This window comes from Desmodus rotundus, chromosome 1, assembly GCF_022682495.2.
Source record: "Desmodus rotundus isolate HL8 chromosome 1, HLdesRot8A.1, whole genome shotgun sequence".
NCBI classification, from domain to species: domain Eukaryota; kingdom Metazoa; phylum Chordata; class Mammalia; order Chiroptera; family Phyllostomidae; genus Desmodus; species Desmodus rotundus.
In genome coordinates, this window is record NC_071387.1 from 122,436,797 (window position 1) to 122,464,255 (window position 27,459).

Here is a 27,459-nt window from a genome sequence, read left to right on the forward strand (position 1 = left end):
CCCAAAGGAGCCTTGACCAGAAAAGACCCTGACTTATGAACTTCAGTACCTTGAGGCCTAGATCTTTAAGTCTGGCCCATGGTGGCCATGGCTAAAGAGAATATACGAAAATGTTCAGCCAGATATCCAGCCCTCTGCAGGGTCATCTAGGTATGCTAACCCATTTGAACTCATGAACAGTTCAATTAGTGTCTGAGAGAGGACAAGAGTTACAGAGTAATCCCAAATTGTGCAATATATTTTCTTTTAGCAAGAAGAGGCAATATAAGATCAAGTTTTAGTTGAAAAAATAATTTAAAGTTTGAGAGTTTCCTGAATGTGAACTGTTTGCTTTTTCCCACGTCATTGATTATATTTAAATGGCTCTTTTTGGCACAGAGTAATGGGTTAGATTAAAAACAAGACCCCTGTACATACTGCCTTTGGGAGACACATCTCAGGTACAAAGAGAAAGATAGGCTTAAAAAGAAAAGTGGAAGATAATACCCCATGCTGATGGAATCCAGAGAAAAGTAGGCATAGCAGTATTTATATTAGACAAAATAGATTTCAAGACAAAAAGGTAATAAGAAAAAAAGATGGACATTTTATAATGATAAAGAGGACAAGTCATCAAAAAAGACATAACAGCCCTGGCTGGTGTGGCTCAGTTGATTGAGCACCGGCCTGTGCACTGAAAGGTCACCGGTTTGATTCCCAGTCAAGGCACATGGCTGTGTTGTGGGCCAGGTCCCCACTTGGGGGCATGTGAGAGACAACCAATCAATGTATCTCTCACACACTGATGTTTCTCTCCCTTTTTTTCTTCCTCATTTCCCCTCTCTCTAAAAGTAAATAAATAAAATCTTCAAAAAAAAGACATAACATTTTTTAAATTTTTAAAAAGATTTTATTAATTTATTTTTAGAGAGAGAGGAAGGGAAAGAGAAAGAGAGGGAGAGAAACATCAATGTGTGGTTGCCCCTTGCGTGCCCCCTACTAGGGGTCTGGCCCACAACCCAGGCATGTGCTCTGACTGGGAATTGAACTGGCAAGCTTTTGCTTTGCAGTCTGGTGCTCAATCCACTGATCCACACCAGTCAGGGCAAAAAAAAAAAAAAAAAAAAAAAGACAGTATTTGTCAATACATATGCATCCAACCAGGGAGCACCAAAATATAAAAACCGTTTAATGACATAGCTAAAGGGAGAAACTAAAAAAAATACAATTATAGTAGGGAACTTGAATACCCCTCTTGTAGCAATGGTGCATCATCCAGGATAGTCAATAAATAATAGCCTTAACTGACACATTATACCAAGTGGATTTAATTGATATTTATAGAACTTCCCATCTTATAATGACAGAATACATATTATTTTCAAGTGTATATGGAGCATTCTCAAGGATAGACCATGTGTTGGGGCCCAGAACTAGACTCAATAAATTTAAGAAGACTGAAATTATACCACGCTTATTTTCTGAGCACAATGGTATGAAATTGTTAGTTAACTACAATAAGGAAGCTGGAAAAAATGATAAATATGTAGAGATTAAATGATATGCTACTGAACAACTACTGGGTCAAAGAGGAAATAAAAGAAGACCAAAAGATACAAAGAGACAAATGAAAATGAAATTATGACATATCGAGTTTGGGGGATGCAACAAAAATTACTAAGAGGGAAGTTTATAGCATTACAGACTTACCTATAGAAACAAGAACAGTCAAATAAATAATTTAACATTAGACCTTAAAGAACTAGATAAAGAAGAACATATGAAACCTAGCATTAGTAGAAAGAAGTAAATAATAAAAATCAGGGTGGAAATAAATGGACTAGAGTCCAAAAAAACAACAGAAAAAAAATTAATGAAATGAAGAGCTGGTTCTTTAAAAATAAACAAAATTGACAAACCTCCATGTAGACATACTAAGGAAAAAAGAGAAAAGGCTCAAATAAGTAAAATCAGAATTATAAAAGAAGAAGTTAAAATAGACACCACAGAAATATGAAGATTGTGTAAGGATACTATGAAAGGCTATACACCACTAAATTGGATAACCTAGAAGAAGTGAACACATTTTTAGAAGACTACAACCTTCCTAGACTAAATCATGAGGAACTGGAAAACCTTTAGGCCCATCACTAGTAAGGAAGTTGAAACAGTAATCAAAAACCTCCCAAGAAACAAAACTCCGGGAGCATATGACTTCGTTGGTGAATCTACCAAGCATTCAATAAAGATTTAATACCAGTACTTCTCAACCTCTTCCAAAAAACTGAAGAACAGGGAATACTTACTTCCTAACACAGTTTACAGGGGAAACATTACCATGATACCCAAACCAGGAAAGGTCATTTAGAAAAAATCGCAGGCCTCTATCTTTGATGAACATATATGCAGAAATCCTAAAGGAAATACTAGCAAATCAAATACAACAATAAATGTAGAAGATCATCCACCACAATCAAGTGGGATTCATTCCAGGGATGCAAGGATTATTCAACATTCAGAAATCAATCAATGTGATATATCACATTAACAAAATAAAACATAAATCAGACTTCCTGTCAAGAAGTAGGTAAATGGAGTAGGAAAATGTTGTGCTTGCCTCCTCTCCTAACCACATCAAAATTACAACAAAATTATAGAACAGTCTCCCTTGAGAACCATCTGACTGCTGAACAGAAGTCCTATTGCTAAGGATATAAAGAAGAAGCCATGTTAAGGCTGGTAGGAGGGGAGGAAACTTGAAATGGGCTGGTCCCACACCCACTTGGAGTGGTTAAGAATCAAGAGGAATATCTCAGCTGTGGAGGTTTGCCCTGGGGAATGAGAGAGTCCCAGCCCCACACCAGGCTACACAGACCAAAGCACCAGTGCCAGAGAGGAGTCCCCACTATATCTGGCTGTGAAAATCAGCAGGGATTCCTTCTGGATATAATGGAGGGCCGCTGTAGATCCAGGCATCCTCTGAAAGGGCCCTAGCATAGACTCACTTGCTCAGAAACACACACCCTAAGTGCCAGTGAAGTAGCGGTAGCTCAAAAAGTGCCAGGGACACAAGAAGAACTGAATTGTTTGGTTCAGGGCAAGGACTGGCGGGGGAGCTCTCTCTGGGATGGAAGTGCTGGCATGTGTGATTGTTTCATTGTTAGGTCCACCCCCCACAGAGCTGACAGGCACAGGTGGAAGTGCTGGCAGGCTCCATTGTTCTTTTGAGCCCTCCCCTCCCCAGCCTGTAGACACAGGTTGGCCCCAAGTCTGAGTTTCCATCAACCTGGCTAACATTGCTTGCCTCATCCTAGTGATGCCCTGAGATTCCACCCCACCCAACTCATGTACCCCCTTATTTTTGAGGCTGTTCCTTGCAAACGACCAGCCTTGGCCCATGCTTCAGATTTTCCTAAAATTTCTCAAGGGCCACAAACCCTAAACAAGCAGCAACTAGCCTTGGTGTGCCCTGAACTTCTTGCTAAGTGGCTGTAAGCCTGACACTAGTGTCAGAAAGCCTGAGTTCACAGCATAATCTCTCCCAGGAACCTCCAAGCCCAGAATAGGCAGCTACCAACCGCAGATCAGGTTGTAGGTCCTATCAGGCAGTCCCAGGCCAGACACAGGCAGTGGCTAATGTTGGTTTGCACCAGAGCCACTCCCAAGAGGCCCCAAAACTAACATATCTAGTGGCCAGCTTCAGATCACACCAGAGCACCACAGAGTTACCTCCACAAATGACACACCCAAAGGCTGGACTAAGCAGACTAGAGCTCCACTAAAGAGAATCCCCCTCCATGGGGGTCAGCCCTTACATAACAGCTCTTCTGCTCTAGTTATGACTAGTACTCATTGCCAGTCAGCCTGAAGACAATTCCACCAGTGACATGCCAACAACAATTAAGTCTCAACTACAAGATGGGGCACACAACACACACAAGGAACACTCCTGAAGCCCCCAGCTCAGGTGACCAGGGACACTGTGCCACAGGGCCCCACAGACCTCTACTGCATAAAGCCACCCTGCCAATACTGGGAGATGTATCAGATCTCCCTAATATGTAGAAACAAAAATAGGGAGAGAGCCAAACTGAGGAGACCAGCATGCCTCAAATGAAAGAACAGGACATAACATCAGAAAAAGAACTAAACAAAATGAGGGCATGAAATCTACAGATACAGGATTCAAAACATTGATTGTAAGGATGCTGGATGAACTTAGGGGAAGAATAGATGAGCTCAGTGAGAACTACACAACCAGTTAGAAATAAAGAATAAGAATACAATAACAGAAATAAAGAATACATTATGTGGAGTTAACAGTAGATTAGATGGGCAGAGGATCAAATCAATGATTTGGAAGACAAGATAGTAGAAGACACACAACTGAAACAGCAAAAAGAAAAAAGAATAGAAATAATGAGGATAGTTTAAGGGACCTGTGGGACAGTATCAAGCATACCAACACTCACATCATAGGGGTTGCAGAGGGAGAAGAGGGAGATCGAGCAATTGAAAAACTATTTGACTTGGTGAAGGACATTCAAGTCAAGGAAGGATGTGCAGACAACCTCAAACTATGTGAACCCAAAGAGGCTCATACCAAGATACATCATAATTAAAATGGCAAAGGTTAAATATGAAGAGGGAATCTTAAAAGCAGCAAGAGAAAAGCAGTTACCTACAAGGGAGTTCCCATAAGATTGTCAACAAAAAATTTACAGGCCAGAAGGGATTGGCATGAAATACTCAGTGATGAAAGCTAAAACTTGTAACCAAGATTAATCTACCTAGCAAGGATATAATTTTAAATCAAAGGACAAAAAACTTACCAGATAGACAACATAATAAGTTCAGCACCACCAAACTTGTATTACAAAAAAAATGTTAAAGGAACTTTTTTAAGAAGATCATAAAAATATGATTAATAAAATGGCACTAACTACACACCTATCAATAATCACTTTAAGCATAAATGGATTAAATGTTCCAGGCAAAAGACACAGGGTGGCTGAATGGGGAAGAAAGCCAGACTCATGCATATGCTGCCTACAAGAGACTCACAACAGGTTCAAAGACACACACAGCCTGGAAGTAAAGGGATGAGTAAAGATATTTCATGCAAGTAGAAACAAAAAACAGCTGGGGTACCAATAGTTGTATGAGACAAAAATAGCCTTGAAAACAAGGGCTATAGCAAAAGACCAATAAGGGCATTTCATAATGATAAAAGGATCTTTAAAACAAGAGGACATAACTCTTGTAAACATCTGCAGACCCAACACAGAAGCACATAAACACATAAGCAAATACTGATGGACATAAAGAGATTGAGAGTAGAAGATGGTGGCAAGGTAGGTGGGAGCTGAACCCTCTTGCTCATGCACCCAACTGGGACACCTAGCTGATCTTCTGAAGAACAGAGTAAACAGCCAATGGATTCCCAGTTTATATGAAGTTTGGAAGCCGAAGATTGCAGAGGACATTTAAAAACAGATGGTAAGGAGATTTTGGAGGCCCACGGAAAGGTCCCTGGGCCCTGCACCTGGGACTGTGGCTGCTGTAGGAGTTTTGGAGGTGAGCCCGGTCAGCGATTGTAACTTCGCAGCTCCCTCCCCTCCCAGACCAGGGATGCCTAAACAACCTCCCTCCCACACAACCTGGATGCTTAAAATTGCTGTGGGGATAAAGACACAGTGGGAGACACAGCAGCCTTCCTTGGCTGGGACTGTGGTCTCTGGCTGGGACAGTACCAGAGAAATTGGCGAGCCTGGTGACACCTGGAGTTGGGAGAAGAGTTGGGCTGTGACTGACTGTGACCCAGATACCTGGAGTTGGGAGAAGAGTTGGGCTGTGACTGACCATGAGCCAGATAGTCTCAGGACTGGTCAGAGAATTGAGCTGTGTGAAAAGCTGGGTGCTTGTTAGGAAAGACCTCCCAGAACCACAGAGAATTCACTCAAAAAAAGGCTCACAGCCACTGCACAAGGACCTCTCATGCACAGTGGCTGGGCCAGCAAAGAGGGAGGATGAGGGGTGTGATTTACCCCAAATCACGGCACCTCACAGAAAAGTGGGGCAGCAGGGGCTCAGAGAGGTAGCCATCCCCAGAGAGACTGAATTTAATAGGGGAACTAAAGTGCCCTGATGGAGCTTTACACACGCGCAGTGCTCAGGCAAACAAAGAGGGAGAAGGAGGGGTGCGAGTTGCTCCCACTCAGTGAACTCAGGGACTAATCAAAGAGTGGCACAAGGAGGTGGATTAAAAGTACCAGCCTGGTGCAAATGGCCAGTGGGACTTGGGCTGGAGGCTGGGCACCTGTGAATGTTGTAGCCCAGATCAAGCCTCCATCATCCCAAAACCACAGGAAGGGGAAAAAAAACCCAGCCCAGCCCTGCTCTGCCTGCAGCATCCAGGAACACCAACACAATTGGCTTAGCAGGTTTAAAGTCAGCGGGAGGCTTTTTTTTTGTTTTCCAAATGTAAGACAATAAAACATGGAGCGGTGAAAGGACCAAAGACATATCCACAGAGAGAGATCAGAAGGCTAAAGGCCAACAACTGAGACATATTTTACATTGCTATTTACAGAACTTGCATTTTATTTTTTATTTTCATTATTATTTTTTTATTTTTATTTTTAAAATTTCTTTTTCCATTTGGTTTTCTTTGTTTTGTTTGTTGCTTTGATTTTATTGTTTGACTGGTTTTCTTTGTTCTTCCTATCATATTGCATTTTAATCTTTCTTCTTTCACTTCACTTATATTCCAATAACACACTACACTTGGTCTTTACTTTCTGTTCTTTTAATTCAGATCATATATTTCTTGGCATATTACTGTTGTTCCAAATTCCACACAACACCCTTCCCTGGTCTTGGTCCATTTCACTATCTTCCTGAGCTTTATTGCTGTTGAGGTTAACTTTATTCTCTCACATCCTATGCCAAGTTTCTATCCCTTACTCTGACTATATTTCACTATCTAACCTAGCATAAGTGCTATGCTTTCTGGAGTCAGCTCACATTCTATTTCCCTTCCAATGAGTCTTATCTCTTTTCCACCTTTTATAAAAAGTGGTTAGTTGGGTGAAATATCATAGTTATCGCTGGACTTCTCCAAAGGACCTCCTATCTGTTCTCTACTTGTTGGTACTTTAAATACCATAGAACTCTCACGCATCGTAATCCATTTCATCTTTGCCATGCCCCGATCACATATAATAAGGTGGGAGTTGTGAATAACAGTAAACCTGATGGAGGAGAGAACCCGCCAACAAAGGAACCACCAACAGGTAAAACCCATGTACAACAAGAGAGCCCACACAAATGGAAAAAGGGCAACCCAAGAGCATCCAGACAAGGAGATCAAAAAGACCACACCACTGAGTCCCACAGAATTCCTACCATAGAGGTTCACCCTACAAAGACAGCTAGCAAAGCAGATTATTGGAAATTGCAGAAACAAACAAAAAGAGTCACCTAAAATGTGGAGACAAAAAAAAAAAAGAATCTGCAATCGAAAGGAATGGAAGGCTCCCCATGAAAAGAGCTAAATGAAATGGAGGCAAGCAAACTATCAGATATAGAATTCAAAAGGGTGGTTATAAGGATGCTCAAGGAACTCACAGACAACTGCAAGGGACTGAGTGAGAACTACAACAACATGAAAAAGGAAATAGAAACTATACACAAGAACCAGGAAGAAATGAAGAATACAATTTCTGAAATAAAAAACACACTAGAAGGAACTACAAGCAGGCTGGATGGAGCAAAGGACCAAATTAGTGAGCTGGGAGACAAAGTAGAAACACCCAGGTAGAGCATCTCCATGAAAAAAGACTAAAAAAACCATGAAGATAGCTTAAGGGAACTGCAAGATAACATGAAATGCAACAACATTCGAATCATAGGAATGCCAGAAGGGGAAGAAAAGGAGCAAGAGAAAGAAACCTCATTTGAAAAAATAATCCCATAAAACTTTCCAAGCCTGGAGACGGGAAAAACCATGCAACTCAAGAAGCACAGAGGGTCCCAATCAAGACAAACCCAAAGAGAACTAATCCAAGACACATCATAATTATTTTGAGAAAGATGACCAAAGTCAGAGGGATCACAATACCTGATATCAAACTATATTACAAGGCCACTGTAATCAAAACAGTCTGGTAGTGGCTAAGAACAGACATATACATCAATGGAACAGTATAGAGAGCTCAGAAACAAACCCATGTCTCTACAGTTAATTAATATTTGACAAAGGGGGAAGAAGCATAAAATGAAGTAAAAAGAGCCTCTTCAACAAATGGTGTTGGGAGATCTGGACAGCTGCGTGAAAAAAGATGAAACTTGATCACCAACTTACACCATACACAACAATAAATTCAAGGTGGATAAATGAGTTAAATATAAGTCATGACACTATAAAAGTCCTAGAGGGGAGCATAGGCAGGAAAATCTCATATATCCCATGCAGCAACATTTTCACTGATATGTCCCTTAGAGCAAGGAACATAAAGGAAAGAACAAGCAAATGGGACCTCATCAAAATAAAAAGCTTCTGCATGGCTAAAGGAAACAGCATCAAAGTGAAAAGAAAACCAATCGTATGGGAAAACATTTGCAAATGATACCTCGGACAAGTGTTTGATCTCCAAAATATATAAAAACTCACATAACTCTACTCCAGGAAAACAAACAACCCATTTAAAAAAATGGACAAAGGACCTGAACAGACACTTCTCCAAGGAGGGCATACAGAGGGCCCAGAGACATATGAAAGGATGCTCAGCATCACTAGCCATCAGAGTGATGCAAATTAAAACCACAATCAGATGCCACTTCACACCAGTCAGAATGGCCATCATATACAAAGCAACAAACAACAAGTGTTGGACAGGTTGTGGAGAAAAGGAAACCCTACTGCACTGTTGGTGGGAATGCAGACTGGTGCAGCCATTTTGGAAAACAGTATGGAATTTCCTCAGAAAACTAAAAATGGAACTGCTGTTTGACCCAGTGATTCCACTGTTATGATTATACCCTAAGAATCCTGAAACACCAGTTCAAAAGAACCTATGCACCCCAATGTTCATAGCAGCACAATTCACAATAGCCAAGTGCTGGAAGCAACCTAAATGCCTATCAGTAAATGAGTGGATCAAAAAACTGTGGTACATTTACATAATGGAATGCTATGCATCAGAAAGAAAGAAGGAGCTCTTACCCTTCACAACAGCATGAATAGAACTGGAGAGCATTATACTAAGTGAAATAGGTCAGGTGGTGAAAGACAAATACCATATGATCTCACCTACAAGTGGAACCTAATCAACAAAACAAACAAGCAAGCAAAATACCACCAGAGACATTGAAATAAAGAACAAACTGACAGTAACCAGAGAGGGGGGTAGGAGAGGGTTAATGGGGGGATAGTAGGGAAAGGGCCATTAAGGAACATGTGTAAAGGACACATGGACAAAGCCAAAGGGGGTAGTTTTGAGGGTGGGAGGTGGGGATGGGAGGGGTGGGTGGTGTGGTGTAGTGAAAATGGAGACAACTGTACTTGAACAACAATTTAAAAAAATGAGCAGCAAGAAACTAAGAAATGACCAGTCAGATATGAAAATGAATTAAATGGAAATTTGCACTTTCAGCTCCAGTTTTATTTGCTACTTTTTCATGCATGTTTTCTGTTAAATCATTGAAAATAAAATGAAATAAAATAAAATAAAATTGTAGGAAACCAATAAAACCTTAAGGGGGTAAAGCTGAAAGAAATTCAAATAACTTTATAAATTCAATATAACTAAATTATTCATGCTCTCATTTGATATTTTTATATCACCTACATAATATTTCTCAAGTAGCTATTAACACCATATTTTATGTGCTTTACCACAACTTCAATTAGCCCATAAAGTATCTGATTTAAATTTTACCATTGGAATCAAAAACCCACCAAAGACCTTTCGGTCCATGGAGAACTGCATAGAAACCTTTTTAGATCCTAGATAGAAATCTTTGATCATTCCTGACTGCATTGTATGTACTCAATCTTTTGCTGTGTCTTGTTGATTCTTTCCTTGAACTTTTAAAAGTTCGTATTTCACATCATTTCCTCTGTTAACACTTGAGGTCCAACTGTTGTTTCCAAAATGTCTGGATGACTTCAACACCCCCTTAGCCAAGTTGACTAACGGACCTCCTATGCATAGTCACACAACAAATCTAAACTATGGCTTGCACTAACAAATAAGGACAAAATTGCCAAACAATATCACCCATGATGACAAAACTCAAATTCACATTCTGACTTCAGAGTCTCCATGCTAAGCATACCTTTACTTACTAGGTTCTTTATACCAGCACTTTCCCAAATGAACGTCAGTACTGTCGGACTGATTCTTTATAGTCATAATTCTTGACCGTGATGTAATACACATAAGGATGTACTGAATAAATAATAACTAATTGTTACTAATAAAATTAAAGCATTAAAAAACTGCTTTTGGTGTGTCCCATAGAATTGAAGTGAGTTATTGTGCTTTTATTTTCATTTGTATCAAGGTATCTTTTGATTTCTTCCTTGATCTCATTGTTAACCCATTTATTGTTTAGTAACATGTTATTTAGCCCTTTTTAAAATGTATTTGTGTATTTTGCACATTTTCCCTTTTAATTGATTTCTAGTTTCATACCATTGTAGTGGGAGAAAATACCATTTTATATGATTAAAATCATATCAAGCATGTTTTGTGGCCTATCATATGGTCTACCCTGAAAAATGTTCCAAGTGCACTTGAAAAGAATGTATATTCAGCTGCTTTGGGGTGAAATGCTCTATATGTATTAATTAAATCTATCTGGTATAATGTGTCATTTAAGGTTTCTGTTTCCTTATTGATTTTCTTCCAGGAAGATTTATCCATTGATGCCAATGAGATGTTAAAGTTCCCTGCTATGATTGTATTACTATCTCTCCATTTATGTCTATCAACATTTGCTTTCTATATTTAGGTGCTCCTATTTTGGATGCATAAATGTTTACAAGGGTTTTATCCTCTTGATGAATTGATCTCTTTATCATTGTGTAGCATCCCACTTTGTCTCTTAATAGAGCCTTTGTTATAAAGTCTATTTTGTCTGATATAAATATTGCTACCCCAGTTTTTTTTGTTTCCCTTCTCATGAAATATCTTTTTCCATCCCTTCACTTTCAATCTATCTGTGCATTTGAATCTGAAGTGGGACTCTTGTAGACGGCATACATATGAGTCCTTGTTTTCCTATCCGTTCAGCTATCCTATGTCTTCTTATTGGAACATAATTCATTTACACTAAAGTGATTATTAATAGATATTTAGTTCTTGCCATTTTATGACTAATATTTATGTTCCTTTTTTTCTTCTTCTTGTTAAAGTCCCTCTAACTATTTTTTTGTATTACAGGATTGGTGGTGATGAACTCTTAGCTTTTTCTTGTCCTAGAAGCTGTTTATTTCACCTTCAATAATCAATGATACCCTTGATGGGTAGTCATGGTTGCAGGTCCTTTCTTTTCATCACTTTGACTTTTTGTGCCATTCCTGACTGGCCTGAAGTTTCTGTTGAAGAATCAGCTGGCAATCTTATGGGAGCTCCCTTGTAAACAATCAGCTGTCTTTCTGTTGCTGATTTTAAGATTCTTTCTTTGTCTTTCACTTTGCCACTTTAATTATAATGTGTATTGGTATGGACCTCTTTGGGATCATATCATTTGGGATTCTCTGTGCTTCCTGGATTTCTATGTTTATTTCCTTCTAGTTAGGGAGGAAATTAGGTTAGGGAAGTTTTCAGTCATTATTTCTGCAAATAGGTTCTCAGTTGTTTATTCTCTCTTTTCTCCTCGTTCCCTTATGATGTATATATTGTTATGCTTGATGTTGTCCCAGAGGTCCCTTAAACTATTTCTATTTTTAATTATTTTTCTTTTTGCTGCTCTGATTGGGTGTCTTGTTCCACTTTGTCTTCCAAATTGCTGATTTGATCCTCTGCTTAATCTAGCCTGCTTTTGATTCCTTCTAATATAGTCTTCATTTCAGGTATTGTATTCTTTATTTCTAACTAGTTCCTTTTTTATAATTTATTTGTGCTTTTTTATGCTTACTATCTCTTTTTTTAAGTACTCAGTTAGTTCTTCTGTTCTTCTCCTAAGTTATTTCAACACTCTTATAACCATCATTTTGAACTCCATATTTGGTAGATTGCTTACCTTCATTTCACTTAGTTCTTTTTCTGGAGATTTCTCTTGTTCTTTCATTTGGGGCCTGTGTCTTTTTCTCCCCATTTTGGCTTCCTGTCTGCATTTGTTTCTGTGTGTTAGGTAGATCTACTATGTTCCAAGTCTTGGTAGAGTGGCCTATATTTTAGATGTTTAATGGTGATGAGTGGCACAGTTTCCATGATCACCTGAGCTGGGCACTCCAGGACTGTCCTTTGTGTGGATTATGTAAGCCCTTTTATTACAGTTAAGTCTTGGCATCTGTGGGTGGAATTTACCCTCTGATTGGCTGGTTGTGAGGATTGGCCCAGACCACAGTGTACAGGCTCTGGTGTGAAGGCTGACCCCATGAAGTAGAATTTGTCCCAGCAGGGTCTGGTGCTTGTGGAGACCTCCCCTTGGGTTCATCAAATTTAATATGACTGGTATACTTATAAGAAAAGGAGATTCAGAAACAGACAGAGTCAGAGGGAAGACCACGTGAAGACACAGGGAGTACATGGCCATCTGGTAGCCAAGGGGAGAAGCCCTAGAAGGAACCAGCCCTGGTGACACTTCGATCTTGGATTTCCATCCTCAATAACTGTGAGAAAATAAATTTCTGCTGTTTCAGCCACCAGTCTACTGCATTTTGCTATGGCAGCCCCAGCAGACTAATACAGATCTAGTCTCCTTCCCTCATAGGCCAGAAATAGGGTGTCTGTGGGTTCAGTAATTGTACAATAATTATGTTCCTATCTCTCCAATTAAATTATATAATCCTCCTGCATAGGAACCATAGTGTATTCACTTTTATATTCCTGGGCCTAAGGTTTAAATGAATACATGAATGAAGGAATCATCTCCACTTTGCACAACCATCCTCAAATTTAATAAGATGGAGGGTGCAGAGGTCATATCACTCTGTAAATAGTCCAATTAATTAATCCAGTTCTTATGGCATAACATGAAGGGTCATGGGCACAATGATGTAAGCCACTTGAAAGTCACTGAAATGGGGAAGGTCAACTTTTCAGCAAATGTGGCCAGTACCAAGGGATCATTGAAATCTGGTGCAGCTGCCTTAAACCCAGTGCCTGCTTTTGGCACTTCACCTAAAGTTAATTCAAGACAAGTCAATTCACCAAAACCATGACATTAAGACCTATAATATGCCGTCACTGCCATAAGTCCAATGAAAATAGAGAAAACAGTAAAGTCTGTTTAATGGATATTCCACAAATACACCAATGTGCCCATACAATGGGGGCAGCAAGGGAGGCCAAAGAAAGGGACAATGCAGGTAATAGGACAGATATCAGGAAGGACATAAGTCCAGAAAAAAAAAAAACAACAGTAAAATGTGTTTACAGAAAACCCACTTTTTCACGTCATAGTGCAGCATCACAGAGGCCAAAGGTGGAGAAGAAACAAAACCTCAGAAAGTATCTTCCGGAATCCAGTGACTGAGCCATGCAGCAAATTGGCTCTTCTGTAAATTAATCTGCTTCATGACTTCTGCAGCTCAAAAGTGCTGTTGTAAAAATATGAATCTTAATGACAATGGCCAGCACTGTTGTTGGTTTACCATGTACCTGAAATAATTTTTGGAGTCTCGTATTTGTTAGTAATCTTCACAATTACCCCATGAGGTAGGTACTATTATCATCCAGGCTTCACAGATGAGGAAACTGAGGTTCGTCAAGTTTAAATAACTAGGACACCCAGCTTGTAAGTGTCAGATCTGCTTGATGCATTCAGGGAAAGCTTTCTCTCTCAACCTACACACCAACTAGCAGTGGTAATCTTTCCCCACCCATCAGGATAACTGTTGGGACCCTACCCCTTTACATGCGTGTACTCACAGTCATGTACACACACCCATGCACATCTACCTAGCTATACAGAAAAGCATGAATTTACACAATACATTCAGCTCCAACCTCTGAGCCCACAGGGTTCATGAGGTTTTCTCTCTTTCTGAATCAGTGACATTCTCCTCCAATAATGAGGAGCCTGGTTTCCATGATCTATAATACATTTTCTTATTTAATCAATCCTCCTCTATGTAGCCAAACCTTGAGCCATCCTTTTCCACTCACCTATCTTAGTATATCAAACTGGGATTCTGAAAAAGGTCCTACCCAACCAGTGACTGTTTAGTCACTGGCTCCCTCTGATTTTGCTCTATAGATTTCCCCTACTGTGCACGAAAGCATTAGATAATACTATTATGAAGAGATGTTTATTGAGTTGCTCAGTATAATATAGCATGTAGAATATTCAACAGAAAACATTTGATTAAAATGTCACTACTACCTTTACCACAATAATTCTTGTTTCCTTTAAAGTTTGTTGATGAAATTGTAGAGGGATTTGTATTCTTGATTAGTGCTAAGGAAGAGTAGATGGTACTAAGTGGGGATGGATGAAAATAGTATAATAAGAACCCAATAAGATGGGTCGCCATAGCTGGCACTTATTTACTCACCTCCCTTAAAATATACAATACATAATACTCTATGTAGACACTGGGAAAACTAAATGAATGCACAGGATCCCTAATTATCTATCAAGTGCAGTAGGTTAAGTTCATTTCTGGGTTTTATTCACAAAGTAATCGAGATCTCAGGCGCCAGGGACGCAGCTCCCTTGAAGAACAAGGTGTAAGTCAGGTTCCACTTACAGTCCCATCTCTCAATTCAGCCATTAGAACAATGGGTTTTTGTGGTTGAGTAATTCCTTGAGATTCTACTTTCAGAGGGATCTGCAAATGTTAAACAGCATATGAGAACCAGTTAATGTAGCACTGTCAACAACAGAAGCAAAATAGATGAGATATGTTGAGGATGATAATGCTTTACAGTACATAAAATTAGTTTAGCAAAATATATCTCTGATTCTTTATACTTATGTGGTAAGCTGTCTCACGACTGGTCAGTAAAATCATTCATCAATACATACTTTCAAGAAAATATCAATACAGCAACTATTCTGAGCCAGGCCAGAGACAATATCATGTTTTGTATTTGTTTTTGATTTAAACTTTAAGTAAAAACAATGAGTTCTTAAAACCAGATTCTTTGGCATTCTGGCAAGCTATCTGGAAAATCCATATAGAGTTAATTTTGTGCATGTTGGAACTTGCAAAGTAATCCTGAGTATGTATTACATGTTTTCATTGTATGGGTCATCCTCAACTTCGAGAGCCCAGTAATCTATCCCAGTGGAAACCTTCCAGTTTTGTGATGGGAAAAGCTCTTTGTGAAAGCTTGTGCCTGTTTTCTAACATCTCCTGGCTCCCAAGTGTAAAATAAATGGTGAATTTCTGAAGACCTATACATTATACTAATTTTATCTAGTTCAATTTTCTTTTTATTAAAGTGCTTCAGTAAATAGTGTTAACAATCAATACAAATGATCCTGAAATAGTTAAAAATAAAAATTCTCTGCTTAATGAATGACTCAAATAATGTTCTTCTATGAAGTAACAGACTAAATTTTTATCTCTATTCTCACTCAGTCACTTCTTCAGTGTTGGGAGAGCTACCAACACAGTAACCTTCTGATCTCAATTGACTGAAGGGCAAGAAAATTGTCATGAAGGGTGAGAAGCACCAGCCATTGATGACTGGGAGCTTGCAGGGAGTGTCTGCTTCACCTCAGGTGTACCAGAGGCCCACTGCCCCTCAGGGCTGAGGCCCCTGTGTTTACACACTTTAGGACTGCTACACAGCTGCCCAAAGCCACAAATAAGATGCAAACCACCTCCGTCCTCCACCTCTTTTCTCTCATAGAGCCTACTTAAGGAAAGGAGCTGCATAATAAATGCACAAGTCCTAAAAATAAGCCTTATTATAGGGCCTTGCTTGATATGAGACAATAGCAGCTACTCTGTATCTTTTTCAGGAGAGAGATTCCAGTTCATTCTATTAATGTAAAACCTTTCTATTTTATAATTTCAAATGGAATATATATCCTTCCCCTGGACACAGAACAACACACGCAGAAAAAGCACATTGCAAATGTTATTTGTTAAAATTTTCAAATTAAATCATTTAAAATCTGTATCCCAATCTCCAAATCAACTGCAAAAACAAACAAATAAAACCTCTTTAAGCATTTCCTGCATGACATAAGGCACCATTGGGAATTTATGAAAGGAATAAAATGAGGTGCTAGAGTTAAAGACATTCTTAGGTACAACGAAAACACAGAGAACCAAACTGGATGGCTTAATGATAAAGGATTAGGTTAGATGGTGTGACTGATGATACCAGCCTGCAGTCTCTATAACAGAACAGAGTAAAGAACGGGCTCTGGACTTGGTGGGGAAGGCTCCTGGAGGGGCTTAGGGAGTGAACTAGGACTTGAAGGATGAGAACAGAATGAGGAGGAGAGCAAGAATGTCGGAGAGCTCTTGTTAAGATGTAAACAATCCCAGCATGACTGCAGCAGGGCTCCCAGAAGGAGGGTTCAAGTAGCCAGATGGCTCTGGACTGTGGGAGTTCCTCACATCAGGCAGAAATGCTTTCATGAGTGATCTCAACCTTGTCTGCACATGGGTTTCAAACCCACAGAGGAGGAATGATTTTAGAATCTGAGATGACTGAGACACAGGATTTTTCAAAGCTCCTGCTGATTTCGTTATACAGCAGGGTTGAGAGCCACTATCACGAGGGCCTCTCTGACGTCTGGTGAGGAGGAGCAGCGTTCAGAAGTCACGACCCGTTGTCATCGTTGCACTTCAGGGCTGTGCACAGCGCTTCCACTCCCTTCCAGGGGACTTGAAACCAAATTTAAAACTTCTCTCAAAGGACTCTGCCTCATCATGTCACACTCAGTGCATTAACTCTAGACGGCCTTTTTGTTGGGTCTTTATAAATCACAGACTTAGCACTCCAGACTAACAGGATCTTAAAGGTCACAGATGACTGCAAACAGATTCACTGTCCAACAGAACAAATTATTAAACAATGAATGAGCACACTCAGGCATATATATATATATATACACACACACACACACACATACATACATATATATATTCACTACATGTATGTACACATATATGTATCTCAGCTTAAGAAAAACTTATTCAAGTGTTATTTATGCAGAGTGGTAATGTGTGAAGTGTCTGACCTGTGTTTCTTTGCAAGGCTTGAAGGAGAAGTTCTGCAGAACTCTGACGGCAGCAACCTTCATGTTCATCAGAGCAAACCTCATGCCAATGCAGTTGCGGGGGCCATTTCCGAAGGGCAAGTATGCATAAGGATTTATGCTGTCCTTGTTCGACTTACTGAACCTGGTTCCACAACAGTAGATGAAAACCATTATTGAAACATAAACACCACAAGAGCTACATGTTTGAGGTTCTCACTTAGGCTCCTCAACCAGTAGTACACAGGCTACTCGTGTGGGCTCGTCAGTGAGATCCTGATCTGGTTATTTTGCTGTGAGAATTGTAAGCTACAGATCCTTTCCATTCCCCTTGCCCTATAGGAGATTTCAGTCTCATTGAAGAGATGATATGAATGCTGTTTAAAGGAAAATTTACCTTTAAACACTAAATTACACTCAGGGTATTGATGTGTTCACACTCTGGAAGGCAAACAGGAAATGAGACTAAGTGAAGGAAAAGTAGGATCCTGCTCCATCAAACTCATGTTGGTCACACACTCATGCAAGGAAGCGGAATAATACTTCCCATTAGTTAAGTTGCTATTTTTCTTTCTCTTCCCTCCCCTTCTCTGACGTCTCTTCTTTTATCCCTCTCTCTCCTATTGAATAGCTTAATCATATGACTTTCATGGTAGTATGATGCTCCTCTACTCTAGTGTAATCACTGGTTTCCTTGTATATCCGTTCAACTAGGCTGTAAATTACTTGAAGGTTAGACCTAGCTTTATTCAAATTTGATTCCTAAGTATTCAAATATATTAAGGAATTCAACAAATTGAAGAAAATTTAAATAACATCAAGCATTTTCTCAGACCACAGGGCCTGAAACTAGAAACCAACCTCAAGGAAAAAAATTCAAAAATACTCAAATTTCATGGAGATTGAACAGCATGCTATTAAACAATGAATGGGTTAATAATGAGATCTAGGAAAAAATCAAAACATTTCTGGAAAAAAATGAAAATGAACCCGCAACAGTCCAAAACTTATGGGATACAGCAAAGGCAGTCCAGAGAGGGAAGTTCATAGACATACAGGCCTACCTAACAAGATAGAAATATTTCAAATAAACAACCTAACACTACATCTACAAGAACTGGAGGAACAACAGCAAACAAAGCCCAGAGTGGGTAGAAGGAAGGAAATCACCAAGATCAGAGCAGCATTACACAACATAGAGACTAAAACAACAATTCAAAGGATCAATAAATCCAGGAGCTGGTTCTTTGAAAAGATAAACAAAATCCACAAGCCTTTAAGCAGACTCATCAAGAAAAAAGAGGGAGGACACAGGTAAACAAAACCAGGAGTGAAAGAGAAGAGATTACAACTGATACCACAGAAATACAAAGGACTGTAAAAAATTGCTACAAAGAACTATATGCCAAGAAATTTGAAAACCATGCTGAAATGGGCAAATTTCTAGAAATATATAATCTTCCAAAACTAAATGAAGAAGCAGCAGAAAGCCTACACAGACCAATAACAGCTGATGAAATCAAAGCAGTAATCAAAAAACTCCCAGCACACAAAAGCCCTGTACCAGTTTCACAGGAGATTTTTACAAAACTTTTAAGGAAGAGCTAACCCCTATTTTTCTCAGATTATTCCAAGAAATCCAAGATGAGGGAAGACACTCAAACTCTTTTTACAGAGCCAGCATCATCCTAATTCCAAAACCAGACAAAGACAAAACAAGGAAAGAAGACTACAGGCCAATGTTGCTGATGAACATAGATGCCTAAATCCTCAACAAAATATTAGCAAACTGCAAACTGCATCCATCAATACATTAAAAAGACCATACACCATGATCAAGTGGGATTCATCCCAGGGATGCAAGGATGGTACAGTATTCACAAATCAAGAAACGTAATACATCACATAAACAAAAGGAAAGACAAAAATCACATGATCATATCAATAGATGAGGAAAAAGCATTTGATAAGGTACAGCACCCATTTATGATTAAAAACACTCAGCAAAGAGGGAGTAGAGGGAGCATTCCTCAACATGATAAAGGCCATATACGAGATTCCTACAGCCAACATCATATTCAACAGGGAAAAACTAAAAGCTTTCCCACTAATATCAGGAACAAGACAAGGATGCCCCCTTTCACCACTTCCATTCAACATAGTATTGGAAGTCCTAGCCACAACAATCAGACAAGAAAGAGAAATAAAAGGCATCCAGATTGGAAAGGAGGAAGTAAAACTCTCACTGTTTGCAGATGAGAGTTTTACATAGAAAACCCTAGAGACTCCACCAAAAAACTACTCAACCTAATAAGTGAATTTGGCAAAACAGCAGGGTTCAAAATCAATATTCAGAAATCAAAGACATTTTTGTATACCAACAATGAAATATCAGAAACAGAAATCAGGAAGAAAATCCCATTTGCTATAGCAACAAGAAAAATAAAGTACTTAGGAATAAAATCAACAAAGGAGGTAAAAGACCTGTACTCAGAGAACTATGCAACACTGAAGAAAGAAATTAAGGAAGACATAAATAAATGGAAGCATAACCATGTTCATGGATTGGAAGAATCAACATCATCAAAATGACCATACTACCCAAAGCAATTTATAGATTCAAGGCAATCTCTATGAAAATACCAATGACATATATTTCACAGATATAGAACAAACACTTCAAAAATTCATATGGAACCCTAAACAACCTTGAATAGCCACAGCAACTTTGAGAAAGAAGAACAAAGTAGGAGGGATCACAAACCTAATATCAAGCTATATTATAAGGCTGCTGTAATGGAAACAGTATGGTACTGGCATAAGAACAGAAATGTAGATCAATGGAACAGAATAGAGCCCAGAAATAAACCCAGGTCTCTATAGTCAATTAATATTTGACAGAGGGGGAAGAAGCATAAAATGCTTAAAGAGTAAAAATAGCTTCTTCAAGAAATGGTGTTGGGAGAGCTACATGGAAAAAAAATGAAATTCGACCACCAACTTGCACAATAAACAAAAATAAACTCAAGATGGATAAAAGACTTAAATATAAGTCACAACACCACAAAAGCCCTAGAGGAGAACATAGGCCGGAAAATCTCAGATATTCCATGCAGCAATATTTTCATCTATATGTCCCCTAGAGCAAGGGACATAAATGAAAGAATAAACAAAAGGGACCTCATCAAAAAGCTTCTGCATGGCTAAAGGCAACATCAGCAAAACAAAAAGGGAACCAAGCATATGGGAACATATATTTGCTAATGATACCTCTGACAAGGGTTTGATCTCCAAAATATATAGAGAATTACACTCAAGGAAGACAAATAACCCAATTAAAAATGGGCAAAGAACCTGAAAAGACACTTCTCCAATTATGACATACAGAGGTCCCAGAGACATGTGAAAGGATGCTCAGCATCACTAGCTGCTGAGATATGCAAATTAAAATTACAGTGAGATACCATTTCTCACTGGTCAGAATGGCCATCATAAACAAATCAACAAACAACAAGTGTTGGAGAAGTGGTGGAGAAAAGGAAACCCTACTGCACTGTTGGTGGGAATGCAGACTGGTGCAGCCACTGTGGAAAACAGAATTTCCTTTAAAAAAAAACCCTAAAAATGGAATTGCCTTTTGACTGGGCAATTCCACTGCTGAGATTATACCCTAAGAATCCTGAAACACCAATTAAAAAAACCTTGCATCCCAATGTTCATAGCAGCACAATTTACAATAGCTAAGTGCTGGAAGCCACCTAAGTGGCCATCAGTGAGTGGGTGGACCAAATAACTGTGGTACATTTACACAATGGAATACTATGCAGCAGAAAGAAAGAAGGAGCTCCTACCCTTTGAAACAGCATGGATGGAACTGGAGAACATTGTGCTAAGTGAAATAAGCCAGGTGGTAAAAGATAAATACCAAATGATCTCACCTATAAATGAAACCTAATTAACAAAACAAACAAGCTAGTAAAATATAACCAGAGACATTGAAATAAAGAACAAACTAACAGCAACCAGAGGGGAGGGCAGTGTGGGATAGTGGGCAAATAGGGTAATAGTCATCAAAGAACATGTATAAAGGATTCATGGACAAAGCCAACAGAAGAGGGTAGGGTTGAGGGTGGGAGTTGGGGGTTGGTGGGATGGGAGAGAATGGTGGAGGGAAAATGGAGACAATTGTACTTGAGCAAAATTTTAAAAAAGCAAAAAAGTAAAGTAAAATAAAAATGTGTACATATAAATGATTGTATGACCATGAGTTTGTCTTCTGTACTAACAGACATCTGCATATGTCCTAAGCAGCCTGGATCAGGGAGGGTGCCCTTTCCCAGGGGCCCAGTACCTTTCAGGACGGAACTCCTCAGGCTCTGACCAGTACTCTGGGTCTTGGTGAAGAATAAAGCTTGGCACGATCACCCCTGTCCCTTTGGGAATGAACACCCCATTAATTTCCACGTCTTTCTTACACACTCTCTCAAGTCTGCCAACAACTGGGAATAATCTGAGAGATTCATTCAACACCATGTCAAGATACTCCATCTGGATCAGGGCATCATAAGTGGGAGGTGCCTGGGAAGAAAGAAAGAGGTTTTGATAAATTGAGGTTTGGGATCAACTTTCAACTCAGTCTACGTAGTTCTATAGGAATGTTAGGCGTTCCAAAGAATACTTTGTTTTGGTAAAGGGCCTAAAGATTTATAGACATTTTAATATCTATCATGTCCTTTGACCTACTAAATGGTCCATTGAGATGTGTGGAGTAGTTATGTATATGAGAGGCTTTGGGACAATTCTCTGAACAGGATCTGAAATCCCTCTTACTCTTAACTAAAATATGCCAACATCACTGTATCCTTTCAAAAGAGAGGACACATTTCTGTACCAAGGAAAGAGAATGTGTAAAAGAGTAAAATCCCTATCTGACATACAGTTTTTTTGTTGAAAAATTCTGCTTGCACAGGCATGGACAACAAGGGTGGGGATTGACTGTGGGAATGTGTGTGTGTGTGGGGGAAGGGCAGGAGAGACCAAAGGGAGAAAAGGCAGGACAACTATAACGGAACAACAATAAAAAATAAAGAAATAAAATATAAAAATTCTGCTTGCTAACTCTTTAGATGATCTATATGATGGAACTGGAGAGCACTATGCTAAGTGAAATAAGCCAGGGGGTGATAGACAAATACCATATGATCTCACCTTTAACTGGAACCTAATCAACAAAACAAACAAGCAAGCAAAATATAACAAAAGACATTGAAATTAAGAACAAACTGACCGTAACCAGAAGGGAGAGGGGAGGGGATAATGGGGGAAAAGGGTGAAGGGTTTACAGAAACAACTGTAAAGGACACATGGACAAAACCAAGGGGGGTGGAAACAGAGGAGGGAGGGGAAGCTTGGGATGGTGGAGAGGGGTGGGGTGGAAAGGCAGAAAACTGAACTTGAACAACAATAAAAATAAAAAATATTTAATAAAAAATTTGGAGAGAAACACTATATTATACAGAAACTATAAATAATTTGGAGAGAAACGAGTTCATTTATAAAGCAAATATGGCAACAGAAGGGTAGGACTGGATGCTAGCCACCAGAACACACAGTTCATTGTAGTGGAAGTTATCAACAGGTGGAATTTGTTTTTAACAATTCCCACGCAGCCCCATGCTGCCGTGCTGGAACAGTCTCCTACTTGTTGCTTCAGGGCTTGACTGCAAGCTGTGAAGATCTCAAACAAGACTCTCCAGCCTCAGGGGCCAGTGTCTTCCCACCACCAAGAATTCCAGTTTTGTCAGATAACTGAAAACAGTGTGGGCGATGTTTGGTATCCCTTGGTGTTGTATTAAAGAGGCAATATTGTAGAGGCTAAAGGTTCGGCTAGTGGCTTCTTCACCACTAACGACATGACTCGTGTATGAGTTACTTCACCTCTCCATAGCTCAGTTTTCTGATATGTTACATGGAGATAATTAGAGTTGACCCTTCATGGATTGTGGGGCAGAGATATTCACAGCTCGCCCAATACCCATGTGGTCTCTGCACCTCTCAGTCTACTTGAAGTTCGGGAAAACCAGCTTTGAGAATGGGCTGTGAGCTGAGGTGACGTGTGTCAGTTCAGGGCCAAAACATATGAATATCTCGTCAGCAACACTCTAGTTCTTTACTCCTCAACACCATGAAGGCCTTGTATTCCAGCGAGTGAAGCTTTAAGAACAAGGAGCCTTTCAAGCTTAGTTTTCTAGGAAGTATGTGGAGCAGAGACGCCCACTCCCACCCTCCTCTAACAATCATGTTTGAACATTGTAATGTCGGTTGGAAACAACCCTTTGCTATGTAAAGGCACTGAGAACTGGGGGCTAATCTGTAGCTGTGGCATGCCTTACTTTGTCCTACTGCATAATGTTTATAACTGAATTTACTGTGTGATGTTGCTTAATAAAAGTATGTGGTTTCAGCTGTGCAATTCTATAATATCATGATCTGTATATTGTATCGTGTGTTGACCACCCCATGTCCAGTCTCTTTCCATCACCATTTATCCCCCTGTAATGCCTTCCACCTCCCCCACCTCCCCTCACCCTCTGGTAGTCACCACACTGTTGTCTGTGTGTGTGTGTCTGTGTGTGTCTGTGTGTGTGTTGCTCAACTGTTTTGCCTTTTTCACTCAGCCACCCAACTCCCTTGCCCTCTGATAGATAGCTGCCAGTCTGTTCTCTTTGAGTCTGTTTCTATTTTTAATACATAATATTTTTAAAGATTAAATTCATTTATAAATATAAGGCATTTAGAACAGACATATATAGTTAGAAGTATATAGCTATAGTGTCGTTATTGTCATTGTAATTATTAATATAAAAAGGGGAGATCATAATGCTTTAGCTAGCCTCTGTCTCTTAGTGAACACATCTGCTTGCAATAAAAATCGATCCCAATATACACTTACGCTGAGATAAAAGATAATCTCTAATTTAGTTGGACTCTAAAATGTTTGTGTGTTTGTTTTTTTACCTTATATCTGAAGGACCTATGACACAGAAGGGTCTTAAGATCTCTCCAAAATGACAGTCTGGACTCAAACTCATGTCCTCTATTTCCTACCCTGTGCTCTTCCCTGTGTACCAGGCTTCTCCTAGACCGCAAAGTTTACCCAGAGGTGTAGGTTGCAATAATGGTGCCAGTTATCCAGCTCCTCCTGTGTCCATGACCTTAGTCACCTAATTTTGTCCTCTTCCATCATGATGCTGAGGTTGGTCATGTGGCATACACTGCACCAAGGGAATGAGGCTAAGTGTGATGCAAGCAGACTTTTGAATTGGGCTTCTTGCTCTTTCTCTCTGCCATCACCTGAGAAGAACACACCCATGCTAGTTGTCTGGATTAAGGGAGATGTGGAGAATGTGTGGAGCTGAATCAGTCCAACCAGCTTAGCTGTGGCCATTCTAGATCAGCCAAGAACCAGACCAAAGCAAGTCCAGCCAATATCAACAGACACAACTATCCAGACACTTGAGCAATAAATGGTTATTATTAATTGCCACTGAAGTTTTTAGATTTTCACTTGGCATTATTGTGATAACAGATACCTGATATGCCAGGACAAAAGCTTTTTTCAAAGATCTTATCATCTGTAAATAGCATACATTACCCATATTTCTTTCTTTTTGTTTCTTTACATCCTTCCTAAATAGCACAGGTAAAAGAATTGATGCTTATGCTCTTTGCAAAAATTCTCCCAGGAAGTGGTAAGGAGGCACCCTTGCTAAGGTTTCACTTTTCCCTCCCTCTCCAGGTATCACTCACTCACCTTATTGGGAAATGTGGCATCAATCTCCTTCTGCAGCTTCTGCTGCACATCAGGGTGAGTGGCCAATAAATACATAAGGAAGGAGAGAGAAGTGCTAGTGGTCTCATAGCCAGCAAAAATGAAGATGATAGATTGGGCGATGAGCTCCAGATCAGACAGAGCTAAAAGGAAAAAAAAGACATTTTAGGTAAATGTACATTCTCACAATTTAGATGATCATAAATCCATATGAAACTCCAAATTGCTAGGAGAAAAAAGTGGGTATTAGTTTAGATCAAATTGGGAGGGGTTTACACTCTGATGTTTATTTTATGGATCCAGAAAAAGGGAAAAAAAAGTGTTGATCCAGTTTTTCCAAATGTCTACATTATTCTTGGCCATCTCCTCTTGGTCATGTCACTTTTGCCACTAATACAGCTGTGTAGTTCCAGAGATAGCATTTTTCTGTAACATATGCAGTACATTATTGAAAAATCCCAAAAGTAGCTCAGCTACAAGTAATATAGTGTAGCATTCTCACCCGGGAAACAATTTTGAGATGGTTTGCAATAGTAAGGCTTATGTGGGGAAAAATTAAATGATATTTTTGTGTGTTTGTTTCACAGAGCTTGATTTTATTTTACTTTAAATATAGTTGCATTTTAAAAGCTTAAATAAATTCCATGATTTTTTTAAAACTCAAAGATACCAACATATTTCTCATGGTCCAAAAATGACTCCACACATTTTCTTTAGAAAGTCATTTGGAATAGATTTCTCGTATTTATATTCTTAGGTAACCATTTGTTCTTTCTCTATAAATAGTGTCAATTAATCTGTCTAGTGAATTTGGGGGAGAAAAGGGAAGGTGTACATTAGTGCTAGTTCTAGTTAAAAAACACTGAATTTTCGAACTGGGAAGAATTTTAATATCCAAATTCACCCAATTCTTACAGATAAGGAGCAGAGTGGAAGGAAGGGGCTACAGCTCTCATGTCCCACAGGTAAGGCCAGCTGGACCCTGGCACCCCATCCCCATGGCTAGCAAGCGAGCTGCGCACCCACACCCCCAGCCTGGTACAAACACGTGAAGAAAATGGGAGGAAAATGCCTGTATGATTTCACTTTTTAGTTTTTTTTTTTTTTTTTAAAGAGTGCTGACATAATGGTTAATGTTTCCCACTTAAGCAGAAAAGGAAAATTGAATTTTCTTCCCAGTTTTGTATGGAATATTTTGTAGATCAGATTTTATTGCAGCTAAAAATCAGCTGACAGGCCTGTTTCTGTGGGTCATCAGAAACTTCTCAGGAAGAGAACCAGCACTCCCTCCTGCCTTGGTTTGGTAACTATCAGTGCTCACAGGGTTTTATCTCAAGGGACTGGCCCTGGAGGTCCCTAGGACTGCCAGACAAAGAGTCCCACATAGGTGACAGTCACCTGCTACAAGTGTATGGGATAAATGAGGGGGCTGGTTGTTGTGACATCAAGCAGACAACAGGTGAGCGCATGGATCTGAAGGTGGCTGGGCTGGAAACATCTGCTCAACCTACTGATGGAGATGCCTGGACAGCCCTGATTCTGGACTCTTCACGTAGCTCATGGCTGCCCAGCTCAGGAGAGGGGCAGGGATCCATACCACCATTCAGCAGAGAGTTTCAAAACCATTGCTTTTAAACCCTTTAGCAATATTGTTTTAATTGATGTTAAATGTGAATGGTTCCTGTAATGGACTTAGAACAGAAACATATTTAAATAAACAATATTTAAGGAAGAGGCAAGATGGCGCAGAAGTAAATGGAAGCCACACTAACCTACTCCCAGGACCAATCTGAAATTAAAACTAAATCATGGAGAAATCACCTGAAACAAACAATTGAACAATAGAGGGAGAGAAGCCATATAACCTTGGACAGACAGAAGAATCATCTTCAGCACTAACTGACTGGTAAGGAGTGCGGTGGGGACTAGAGAAGCCTGGCTGGGTGCTCACAGGTGGCAGCACCAGATGGATAATTAAGCAACTGGTTGGATCCCCCTGAGAAGTCTTGGATCTAAACCCTAAGCTGGGATCCCCAGCTTAGAGCACAGAACCCAAAAAGCACACGGATAACAACTAGTGGTGAAAAGTGGCAGGGTTGCTCTCTGTCACAGATGGACAGCTGGCAACACAAAGAGCCATTTAAAGGATCAATGCACAGATTTTCATTTGTAGCCACTTACCTGGGGCTCCAGCAAAAGCAGGGGCAGAGTGGGCTAGAGATGCCTGATGAGAGACTAGGGATGGAAGC

The 27,459-nt window shown here is 39.6% G+C and overlaps 1 protein-coding gene and 1 long non-coding RNA gene across 2 annotated transcripts in view; one reads left to right on the forward strand and one right to left on the reverse strand.

Moving 5' to 3' along the window:
- LOC123480838 (uncharacterized) overlaps positions 1-27,459 on the forward strand; it is a 53,616-nt gene that overhangs the window by 12,377 nt on the left and 13,780 nt on the right. The gene's annotated exons all lie outside the window — the stretch shown is intronic.
- LOC112314814 (cytochrome P450 3A12) overlaps positions 13,416-27,459 on the reverse strand; it is a 61,660-nt gene continuing 47,616 nt past the window's right edge. Inside the window, exons 10-13 of the mRNA XM_053910404.2 lie at positions 25,193-25,353; positions 21,731-21,957; positions 17,362-17,524; positions 13,416-14,986 (exon numbers count right to left, since the gene is read on the reverse strand). Coding sequence (XP_053766379.1) covers positions 14,891-14,986; positions 17,362-17,524; positions 21,731-21,957; positions 25,193-25,353 — 647 coding nt within the window. The 3' untranslated portion in view covers positions 13,416-14,890. The remainder of the gene's footprint in view (positions 14,987-17,361; positions 17,525-21,730; positions 21,958-25,192; positions 25,354-27,459) is intronic.